Source organism: Epinephelus moara, chromosome 23 (genome assembly GCF_006386435.1).
Source record: "Epinephelus moara isolate mb chromosome 23, YSFRI_EMoa_1.0, whole genome shotgun sequence".
In the NCBI taxonomy this organism is placed as follows: domain Eukaryota; kingdom Metazoa; phylum Chordata; class Actinopteri; order Perciformes; family Serranidae; genus Epinephelus; species Epinephelus moara.
Genome location: NC_065528.1, coordinates 2,716,967 through 2,729,225, shown reverse-complemented (window position 1 = coordinate 2,729,225; position 12,259 = coordinate 2,716,967). Strand labels below are relative to the sequence as shown.

Sequence of the window (12,259 nt, the reverse complement as noted above, 5' to 3'; positions counted from 1 at the left end):
TATCCTGCCAACTGTAACCGCTATATGTGAAATTATCAGGTACTCTCTGCAGAACATGTTAGTACTAATTGTAGTCACAATCACTGTATAAGAATGTCATTCTGCACCCTCATGCCAAGATGACATTACTAGGCTAGCTCTTGTTCTCTATGACTTATGTGTGATATATGTGTGATATCTGCTAATGATCTACTGACATAATCACTGGAAAATGAAACTATGTATGGTGCTAACAAATCTTAAGCTAATGTTATGGGACTATATAGTCCCAGAGGGGGGATATATATATTTTCACCCCTTTTTTGAATAGCTTCATTTCCACAGCGAGCGCCGCGCAGTGTCTCTGGAGCGTCCCAGAAGCACCACGGCAGTCTGCTTAGTCAGAGATACGCGCCAGGTCTATTTCTCAGTGACTGTGTGTCAATTGCACATCAAGCCACATAGCTCAGATCGCACCAAACTGACGGAGCGCACACAGCATCCGGTAAATTTCAAAATACAACACAATGCACGGACTCCGGATTGTAAACTCTCAATTTTTTGAAAATCGTGGAGTAGCCTAACGTTGATGTGAACAGCAAGGCGATCTCAAGCTAAACTTGTTTTCTCTCTTTCTCCTTCTGAATGAACAATTTTTTTGGTCTGGCTCACACTCTATCAAGTGATTTTTATGCTGTAATTTCGCAGTTCCCACATGAGCTTGTGGCTCCGCTATATGGTGCGGCGCTCCAGAAACGCATCCAGTAGGCGAGGCTACGTGCTGTCGGTCGCTCCAGATCCACGGCGCTGCACAGCGTGGCGCAAACGGAGTATGTGGAAATTGGGGGTAAAACACTGATTTTTCCTCAAAGTTTGGAAAGTGCACTGTGTACAATCATGTCAGCCATGTGTTCAAGAATGAATGACATGGTGACCCACATGTACAACATTGCTCCATAGCACTAATAATGGTCAAAAACTTCACAGGGTATCTTCGAGCTCCATAGGAAGAAACTGACTTTCTGAGACCCCTTTCTGAGACCCCTCAGTTGACCCCTCTTTGTGTGTGTGTGTGTGTGTGTGTGTGTGTGTGTGTGTGTGTAAGGAGGTTAGGATTTTGGTCCCCAGAAGTTGCAGTTACACTATGTCAAGTGGTTCCTTCCTTCCAGTAAAGATTTCTGTGACAGTTCAGGCAGCTGCGAATCCATACCCAGGGTAAGTCTGAGTGAGACAGCGGCAGCTGCCCAGAGGAAGAGAAGCTCTGCCCTATCAGGTTCAGAGATAACGTTATCTTCTACTTTCTGCTCAGAGGAGGGCTATTTGCAGCTCACAGCAACTAAACACTGTGTATTCTGGCTTTTGTTTTATATGTAGTGTTGGGAAAAAATGTTGTTAGCAAATTTACAATCATGACATGGCTTGTTTTTTATATTTCATGAACATTGCTGTCACCTTGAACATCCTGCCGAACCCTGTTCAAAATAAACAAGAAAACATTTTGTAACTGCTCTTCCCCATGTATTGTTGCCCATGAAGTTTTGTAGTCATTCATGGTGACATGTACTATTAGAAGTTCTCAGGAGTCAATACCACATATAAACAATATCCTCCTCATAAAAACACACACACACACACACACACACACACACACACACACGCATAGATGCACAAGCACACACACACACACACACACACACCTTTTTTAACTTTTTTTTTATGAATTATGCAAAGATATAATGGAATCTATAGACTAGCGGAATTATGTTATTTGTTTTTAGAACATGGAGTATAGACACTCCCTTTGATAATTAGCTAAGTGTGGCAGTTGATGTAATGTGAGCTGAATCTACAGGTATATAAGGAACTGTCATTAATCATCATTCTTTTGGTTTGTTGACATGTGTTTTCTTCTTTTTTCCCCCGTTTTTTGACTGCTGAATGACAGTAAATTGTTTTTCATGTCTTTTATTTTTTGTCGACCCTGGCTCATTCCAAAGGACAAGAATGAAGCAAATATGTTGTTTGAGAGTTCTCTAATAAAATCCTAACAACAGTTCTATCCACTCAGGGTCTGCCCTCTACTGGATTCTATGGGTAACACTCTCCTCCAATCACAAACATGTATTCTCCTACTGAAGTTTGCATAAACGTAGATGGCCAATCAGGACAGCCTACCAGAATACGTGTGGGCCACACAGTGTATAAGAAAGTACCACAACATGCATCATCATCCCTGTTCTCTTCAACAAAGGCAATTTTCCCACCGATGAGCTTTGTTGATGGAGTTGCTGCCTCAGGAACCTCATCAACCTCACACAGAGAGCGATCATTAGCAGCCACCAGCCTGCGATGACTGCCAGGCACTGCTCAAGTTAAGACACCAGAAGTGGTGGGATCACTTCAGGCGCTGTGACATGGTGCTTCGCTTCCATTACAGTAAGCAAAGGCTCAAGAACATTAACATCAAGATCCCCACTCCAACCACCAAAACCCTGCTGCAGGCTCTGGGCATCCCTGCTGAGACAGCTTCTTTGTAGATAATGACAATATGGCACCTTTGGTTAACATATCCAACCTTTGGTTAACAAGAGTGCTCCGCCATATTCCTGTCTGTGACCCCCGTTCAACCCACAACTGGCAGGATTCGCCTTTCGTTTCTGATGCTGGTTGAAATCTGAAATCTGTACTGAATGATTTCTTTTGCTCGCACAAAACTATTTTTAGTCGCAAATGCGAGTAAAATGCTCGCACCGTAGAGCTCTGTCAAATGACATTTTTCCAAACAGCTTTTTATGTCGGGGCTTCAGGACACTTGGATCACTACAGATGAGCAGTATGGAGATATTTTGTGGTTTCAATTATGTGTTTTTGGACATTTGAATCTGGGGTGCCGTAAGTCTCCATTAAGTGGAGTTGTGTTGCTACCCCCTCTCCTCTTGAAGTGTTGTGAGGAGTCTAAAACTTCACCTGAGACTCCATCGGCATGAGGGTGAGTAGAAATTAGCTGAATCTTCATGTTGGGTACACTATCCCTTGAACAGGTGTGTAAATCCAGGGTAACTAGCAGCTATCGCTCGTTCATGACAGAGTCACGGAGGACGAGGGGGGGGCGAGCTAGCTCTGTTGTGTTTGATAACATTGTTGAACGTAAACAGAAGTGACACCCAATGGTGCTTAGCGTGCCTTTAATATTGAATTAAAGCCAAGTCCTTTCGAGTCATCTGTCTCAAGTCAAAGTCAAGTCTCAAGTCATGAATACAAGTCAAAGTCAAGTCGAGTCGTTTATCAACGTTAGTCAAGGAAGTCTCAAGTCATCATATTTGCGACTCGAGTCTGACTCGAGTCCCCCATCTCTGGTGTGCACACACAGTGTTCCCTAAGCATCTGTGTGGAATGCTCCCTCCTGATCTCCATGGGAGACAAGAGGATTAAACACAGTGACAGACTGTCAGCTGCATGTCCAACAGCAGTGATGGATTCAAAGACCTCACTACATCTCAGAACTTTCCATTTTTTGGGTAACTTTACATGCAGCACCTTGCCAGCCTTTGTTTAGATGCCAAAAAGCACAAGTGATGCTTGGTTACCATTCCCCCTCAGTGCATTCTGACCTGTGATACTAAGGGTCTCCACAACACCTGTTGCAGGGAACATCATTGAGATGAGAGACCACGTACATCATGGTGTTCACAGACAAGTCCCAGAGGGTTGCTTAAGGAGAGTGGTAGGTGGTGTGTGGCCTCCGATGGGGATCTTACACCTCAACCTCCTCAAGCTACAGGCAGTGTTTTTGGTCCTCCAACACTTTATGCCCCTCACACAAGCAGGGCACGTGTTGGCGAAGACCAACAACTACACCACGGTGGCCTACATTAACAGGCAGGGCGGAGTTTCATCCACTGCCCTTTTGAGGATGGTGGAGAGCCTGTGGTTTTGAGCATTAGAGCACCTCTTGTCTCTGAAGGTCCTCCATGTTGCAGGACTGTAGAACAGGGGTGCCGACATCATGTCGAAGGGCACACCCATACCAGTCAAGTGGAGGCTTCACCATGAGGTGGTGAAGCAGTGTAGAACCAGTTCGGAAAAGTGAAAGTGAATTTGTTTGCCAGCTGGCACAACATCCAATGGAGACTATGGTTCTTCCTGGCGCTGCAAGACAATCTGCCGCTCAGCTTCGGAGGCCTAGGTTATAAAGAAGTAGGCAGGCCACAGCAACTTACTTTTTGTTAGTCAGGATCAGTTTGGCCGGGTTAATGTTGCAACAATGCATTCCTTCACTGGGCTCCACCCACTGTACCCAAAGTGTAGTAGGGGGTGGAGCCTGTGTGAAATTGAACATAGGTGAAGATATGTAACGATTAACAAGGGGGCCTGTCGCTCCCTTGTCGCTCACTGAAGAAGGTGTAGGATGAAAAAGGATCAGGGATAGCATTGTGGTACTCCCTTATACTGTGTGGTCTGCATGTATTTGAGAAGGCACGTCCTGATTGGCTGGCTACATTTATGCAAAGAATACCTTACATCGACAATAATCTGGACATACACTAAACTGAAGTATTGCGTGGTGCTGTGAATGGTACTCACCATGTCAGTGTGCCATGCATGTGACTCTAAAGCTTTTTCCAATAAATTAACTTTCTCTGGGTTCTGTGCAAAACAGGAAAACAGTAATGTTACAAACCATCACATATAGTTGGTTAGTGTTTTTAAGTGTGATTGCTATGCATCAAAAGTATGATCTTGAGCAATCTATTCTTTTCAACACATTATTTTTCATTACATTGAGTAAGATAGAGTTATATAAGTTGCATAACAAGTTTCCCTGTAAATTTACCTGTATTTTGGAGTCATCAAAGGCCTTAACAAAGGCAGCTGAGGCAGGCGAGTTTGTATTCATCATACTGATACGTCCTAGTTTGAACGCACGCAGGGAGACATATTCCAGTGATGGACAGATCTGCTGGTACATCCTGATAAAAGAAAGAAGAGATTTTTTTTTCCAGCAAACTCTTCTGTTCCAACATACACAGCCCTGAAACTTGTTGATCAGTCAAACAAATACTGGAGCTCTGCAAACACTCTTATTAACTATCCAGTGTTATTTGCTAAGAGATTTTGATTATCCATTGCTATCCAAGTTTCTGGCTGATGAAAAAATGTACTCTCTGTGACTTACTTTGCTTCTCAATCACTAATGCCAACATTTTAAATACAACCAAAAAGCTTTTAAAAACTGGAGCAATCGATTTCAGCTCAGTTTTCCAAGATTCCCTGTTACTGCCTGACTGTATAATCAAGGTATTTTTAATGCAATCTTTGCAGCTCTCTTGTTCCCCTTGGTTTATAAAGCAAAGAGTGAAATGTTTGCATACAAAGACAGTCAATCTACACGAGTTTTCAGCACCTCACCTGTAGTAGGCCAGCTTTAGCGCCAACTGTACGAAAGCATTGGGGCGCATCTTGTGAGCCTTTATGAAGTTTTTCCCAAAGTGGTCAAATCCCGTAAAGCTCAGATCCAGGTCGTCAGCCAGTCTGTGGTGGAGGAAATGAGACACATGTCTGGACAGTGAGACTTTCCTTGGGTAGTTTGACAGATGTTTTTAGAAGTATTTCACAGCATAATGCCAATTGATTTTTAGAAGTTACATATAATAAACATTTCTTTATTCTGAGATACCACACTTCCTGCAGCATTAGTTTTGTACATGTTTAGACTAAATTTTCTGCTCCCTTTGGCCCAATTTAAACTCTGGGTGTATAGCACATTGGACTTTCATGTAGAGGTTTGTGTGCCTGCCACAGATCTGCAATTAACGTTTGTCTTTTTAGCACTGTAGTTGCCTAACACTGACCGTAATTTGGACACAGTTTATTTGTGCATGACCCTTTAGTGGAAGATACTGTAAAAATGTAAAAATATTTTTTTAAGTGTTGACCTTAGAGGTAAAAAATCATTAGATATAATACAGGCTTAGGCTCATAGGTCACATTTGAAGCCCTTTTTCTGTAGCCTATATATTTAATTGTGAAAATGGAGTTGCTGCTGCATGCAGCTGTTCACATAGCAACACATAGAAATGGAAAAGACTTCATGTTCCTCTTGGTTTCTATTGTTCTGGTCCCTGGGTGTCTCTGTAACTATCCCAATTAAAAGCTGCTCTCACGCGTCCATGTGCTGCTTGGCCTCTTCAATGTCCTTCTTGATCTCAGGTGTGAGGTTGAAGTGTAATTTCTGGGGCACAGGTAAAGGCTCCATTGGGGACCGCATCTGCACCTCTGGCTTTTTTCTGTTTCCACACACAAGAGAAAATCAATCAATCAATCAAACACATGAAATTATACAAAACACAATTTTAGTCAAATTGAATTTGTCAGTTTATTAATTTGTACATTAAATAAAAGGACTGTAATAATTCATATAAGATTATAATATTGGGCCATCTTAAGCAGGGGCATTTAGGATCCTTGTAGCCTGAGGGTTGAAGCTCTTCCTGAACCTCTCAGTGCCTGCCTGGTGTATCCGGTTCCTTCTTCCAGATCTCAGCAGTGAGAAAAGGCAGTTGTCCAGGTGGCTGGGATCTTCAATGATTCTCATAGCTTTATTCTTGTAGCCCCTGGTGTAAACAGCCTTTAGGAGGGGTAAAGCAGTGCCTATTTTTTGTTAGCTGAACAATCCACTGTTTGTAGGGCCTTGTGTGTAGGGCCTTGTGGACCTGTTCAGTGCTGTTTCCTTACTAAGTAGTGATGTTCCTCATCAGGATACTCTCAATAGCGCAGGAGTAGAAATTCCTCTGTATTTGATGGAATACCCACAATTTCCTTCGGCGTCTAAGGTAAAACAGTCTCTGCCTTGCCTTTCTCACCACTGAGTCAGTGTGCAATGCCCAGGTCAGGGTCAGTGTGCAATGCCCAGGTCAGGCATTGTGGACACCAAGATACTTGCTTCTGCCCAAAGGCCTCTCTTAGCTCCTTAGTCTTGGCGACTTTCAGGAGTAGCTTGTTGCCCTGACACCAGTGTGTCAGGTCCTCTATTTCTTTCAGATGGGCCTTTTCATTGGTATCTGTGATCAGGTCAACCACAGCTGTGTCATCAGCAAACTTGATGATGGCATTGGAGTCAAAAGTGGCTACACAGTTGTGTGTGTACAGCATTGAATGAATACAGTAGGGGACCTAGCCCTGGGGTTCTCCGGTGTTAAGGATGAGGGTGGAAGAGGTGTGTCTGCCAATTCTAACCATCTAGGGTCTGCTGTTACAAAGTCCGGGATCCACATGCACAGTGAGGTGTTCAATCCCAGCTCCTTGAGCTTAGTTAAGACCCTTGGGGGAATTATGTATACCTGGATCTGAAATGATAGCCAAAACTGACTCATTCAACAATGCCTAGAGCCAAGAGGTTTGGGACAATTTTGAAATAAATGTCTAATTAGGAAGAAGCTTAAGTAAGGCTCAGAGAGGTCAGATATGGTTGAAGACAAACAAATTGAGACAGACAGAGATCTTTGATGCTTATCATGGCCATGTCATGTCAGTTAGGGAAGTTTGCATCTGATGATAGGAATAGTTGGTTATTTAACACAAGTACTAAGCCAGACCCTGCATGCCTTATCCAAATCTTTGAAGCAACTTTTCTTGAACTGTGCTGAGAGAGGCTTTTCCTCACTTATGCTGGGTTGGTATTTTGGTGACTTGCTGTGTACTGCAGTGGAAGGAGAGGTGCAATAGAGCGTTTTGTGCTTTCTGCCATCTGCTTGAATGTTTGATTGATTGCTTGCTTGATTTTGATCAACTAAAATACAGTTCACAAATGTGAACACAGTACAAAATTCATCAGGACATCGCAATAAAGTCACATGACTTATCTCCAATGCAGTTTGAAGTCTAGGCTAAGAGGCAGGTGAGAATAGCGTGCTGTATAAAAATGATGAAGAACTCTTACATGGGCGTAAAACCATTCAGCTATATGGACCCTATGTGGGTTAACTTTCATACCAAGGGGTCAAGGGGTTGAAAACCTCTTTTACACTGGGCCTCCGGCTCAGGCCTCAGCTAGAAAATTACATGCCCAAAATTAAAACAGTATTTCTCTGCAACTTCAAGTTCTATATTAATAATCTTGGGAGGTTTACTGCAGAGAAGGAAGCAGATGTTAGCGGGTCAGATTCAATTAAGTGAAAGGAAAGCTATTGGGAGTGCTGCCAGCATGCACTGTGTTGAGCATGTAAGCCAAGCCTTTTTTTATGGAGCTGTTTTTTTTGTGTGTGTGTGTTTTTGTTTGTTTGTTTGTTTGTTTTGTTTTGTTTTTATGTGCACAACTCAGTGGCCCTTTCACATCAAACCGTGAAAACAAAAAATGAGTACAGTCTATTAAAAAAGGGTTGTGACAACCTTCCTGCTTTAGCAGGGCCTGCTGGGTGTGTTTTCCCCTTATATGTCTGTACCTCTGTTGTCTTGCAGGCCCTAGTAGGCGGAGTTAGTAAGTGCAACTGGGAGCACCTGCCCAATCAGCTTATTTAAGAGCTGGCTGTTGCTGTTAAGTAATAATTTTGTTCACCACAGTGTGTCCCAACTTTTGTCATTGATTATGAGCCAGGTAATGACAGGATAAAAATGAATACCTAATTGTACCAGAGGAAATGCGAAGCAGCATCGCAACCTTGTATGTGTTTTTATATTTAACCTAAATATAAATCGATCAAATCAAATGTCCTGTTGTTAAAACAACCTGGTGGATTAATTCAGTACAAGTTAATATAGTCTGCGCTTCCTAACCCTGCATAACCCACTGCATCAACGCTTGGTAAAATTCAATATTCGCACAGTGAAGCTGGCAGCAACCTCATGCTGCAAATAGCAGGTAAAAAATCCTCACTCCACCTATGTTACACGTTGTGTCCATGACCGATGTACTTCGACTGTAATACTAAATCTAAGACAGCTGCCAAAATGAACACTGGAAGGTGGGCCCCAGCACCTCCAACAATTATAGACCAGTGCTATTTGTATGAACAGAAGCCATATGGGTGGATGAACAAAGACAGCAATCATTCCACCTATCCATGCTACAGCAGGATGCCTCATTACTGAACTTTTAATCATCAAAACAACAAATCAAAACACCTACACTTACAAAAACGTGTTTATTTATGGTCTACTTACATGTCTGTTATTAACTTCGCACAAATGGATGAGTGGACTACACCATCAGCAACTGTACATGAGAAGTTTGCACCACATGTCCCATCTTCTCCAATAATTATCTGAAAAAAAGAAAAAAAATGGTAAGTGTCTTCTCACACCAGGAATTTTGGAATAACTGTTTAGCTTCACACAAAAAATGAATCCTGCTGTTGTGTCACACTGTTAAGTGAAACTGTCAAATCTCTGTTGTCTACCCAATTTGGATTTTCCAGTTCTGTCTTATACTTGGGTCCTTGCCATTTCTAACTTCACTGTCAGTGGATAAAGATAAACATTCTTCATAACTTAGGATATCACCAGCTGTAGTGGGTATTGCTAGTGCAGTGACAAAGACCTGATCATTCCTCAGTTTTAACACATGCAAACACATCCTGTCTGGTTTTGTTTGCCCTTGCTGATTGGTTGCCCAGTACTGACCTCTGCTTTAAAAACTGAACAAGTATACATTTTTTTAACTTCACTGGATCTGACACTGTTTTGGCAAGCCTGTACTGCTACACTCAAAGAATTACAAGGGGGGCAGTGCGCTCTTTAACTCTTGCTTTTACTTATTTCCCATTCTTGTCTGTACAAGCTGTGCAACAAGCTTGTTGCCAATATCCAGCAACTTCACACAGCCATTGAAAAAGAGAGGGTGAACATTCCACAGGTCTGCAAATTTTAGAGTGGCCTTTTACTGTGACCATCCCAAGGCACACCTAAGCTTTAAGTTACTGTTTAATCAGCATCTTGGTATACACACCTGTCAGGTGGATAGATTATCTTGGAAAGGGAGAAGTGCTCATTAACACCCATTTTAAGAAAATAGGCAACCAAAATTTGGGAGAAATATATCCATTGAGTTCATTAAAAAAAGTCTTTGATCTTTAAGTTAAACTTGAAAAATGGGAGCAGAAACAAAATGTTGCATTTAAATTTTTTTCAGCACAGTTTTGCTCTTATTAAACCTTGTCCCTAGTCAGTCAATAAATCAATATGTCGGCTATTTTCCATGGAGGGATTTTATTTTGAAAAATAAGCTTTGTCTGGCCCCCCAGTAAACCATGGTCACCATCTGGGAGCTTTTATTTTGAAAACCCAGCCAACACCATAGCCACCAATGTGAGTTCCTGTTACCTGATTGGTGCATTACCTAAAGAAGTTTAGAGCTGAGAGATAAATTTAGAAAAGCTGGAAGCTGAATTGTGATGTGGTCAAAGCTGGAAACTGAGATAAATTGTCCAAGCGGGCGGAAAGAAGAATTGCTTTGTAATAATATCACTGCCATTATAAGAAATGATGAGCACATTATTTTTTTTAAAAAAAGTATGTATGTAGAAAAAATACTTAGAAAAAGGTGAGAGCAAGAGAGAGAGATAGAAATATATTCAGTAAAGGTCTTCTGGCTGTTGTTGGATTCTTGTAAATTGTCATACCTACAGTGTGTTTTTCTGATTACTGATATTGGTACCCAGTACTTGTGCCAGAAAGACAGTTGTGTATAATTTCCATGTGTGTTATATCACCTGAAGCCCCTTGTCAAACCAGCGGTTTCCACTGTACCACTGGCTGCCTCCTCCATGTAGGATCTGACGATGAGCACTGATGCGATACATCTCATTAGACTCTGAGGGCATCGCTCCATCCAGACACACTGTAAAGATGCTGCTTTGGATAGCCAACACTGACTCTTTGTTGGTCTCATCTAAACACAGCAAGGACATGCACACAGAGCAAACATTATGTTATAAGACTACAACAGTCGACAAATCAGTCATAGATATTTTCACAATATATACTTAAAACTGCTTTTTTTAGTTAAGACAAGCATGATCTGATGTATGATGTTCTATCTAATGCTAGTGCTAGTGAAGCAAAGCCAAATAATCTGCATGCTGTTTTTCATCTCTAGCTTGTTGGCTTGTTGGGCGTGAAACATGATGCTTGAAAAAAAATAAAAATATGATATGATGATATGTGTGTGTGTGTGTGTGTGTGTGTGTGTGTGTGTGTATGAGGGGTCAAACATATCAGCGAACACACACACACTGCATTCACTGCGTACTTGATACGTATAAATTGCGTGTGCAACCATCACCGTGTACTTGCTTCGCGTGCACTGCGCGTGCATTCACCATGTACTTGTTACACATGCAATGCGCGTGCAATGCCTGCACACGCCTAGACGTGTGGTTATTAGACGTGCGTGCGTAGACACGTCATGTAATCACAGGGGTCAAAAGTGTCAGCTGTTGAAGCAACAACGCGTCGTGCTACGGACATGTGACACGTAGCATCGCTATGCTAACTAGCTTGCTATGCTAATCAGACGTGCGTGCGTAGACACGTCATGTAATCAGAGCAGCGCCGTCGTATAGGGGGTGTTATGTATTATGTTGTAGTACTGGAGTTACCACTAGGTGGTGCTGTAAGAATACAAGTGCTGTGCTGTATATGTTGAAGCTGCACGTGTAAACACTGTTCAGTCTGATTCAAGCCGTCTCCTCCTTGAGTCCTATATATTACTGGGGGGAAAGGTGATGACAATTCTAAGGGCCCACAGTCCACTAGGGCCCACACACAGCCTCCAGTAGCCTCTATGACTAAATTATTATGCATAGACTTAACTAATATATATTCATACTAATGAATCCGAACTAAAACAAAGCCACAAAGTCACACAATATTTTAATTTTAATAATTTCAATAACCGCCTTGGCCCCTTCATAAAAAATGGTTTGGTCCACACCACGATTCGCTCTTCCTCATGGGAATTAAGTGAGCGCGAGCAAACTCCAGCAGGGAGTGAGGGAGATCAAATAGGCTAGGTGATGGCCCCCAAAAAACACAAATCTGGACACCAGAAAAGACTTGAGAAGGAGGCCAGGAGTAGGAGCAGCAGAGCAGGGGCCCAGGACATCAAACAATTTTTCTCTAAGAATGGTGAGAGTAAAACTACCGAGGGCGGCTGAAACGATTAGCCTACTTGTTCATTCATTTATTGTCTGTAACCTTACCTTTGACGGGGCGCAGGCTGGAGCCTACGTTAGCTGTCTCATCGGGCCGGGCTAAACTCTGGACAAGTCGCCAGTTCATTAAA

The 12,259-nt window shown here is 42.3% G+C and overlaps 1 protein-coding gene across 1 annotated transcript in view; it reads right to left on the bottom strand.

The window, feature by feature from the left end:
- The window catches only part of LOC126384781 (carnitine O-acetyltransferase-like), a 40,504-nt gene that overhangs the window by 4,841 nt on the left and 23,404 nt on the right, over positions 1-12,259 (bottom strand). Inside the window, exons 7-12 of the mRNA XM_050036071.1 lie at positions 10,686-10,864; positions 9,139-9,239; positions 6,144-6,266; positions 5,389-5,511; positions 4,814-4,949; positions 4,564-4,626 (exon numbers count right to left, since the gene is read on the bottom strand). Of these exons, the coding sequence (XP_049892028.1) occupies positions 4,564-4,626; positions 4,814-4,949; positions 5,389-5,511; positions 6,144-6,266; positions 9,139-9,239; positions 10,686-10,864 (725 nt within the window). The remainder of the gene's footprint in view (positions 1-4,563; positions 4,627-4,813; positions 4,950-5,388; positions 5,512-6,143; positions 6,267-9,138; positions 9,240-10,685; positions 10,865-12,259) is intronic.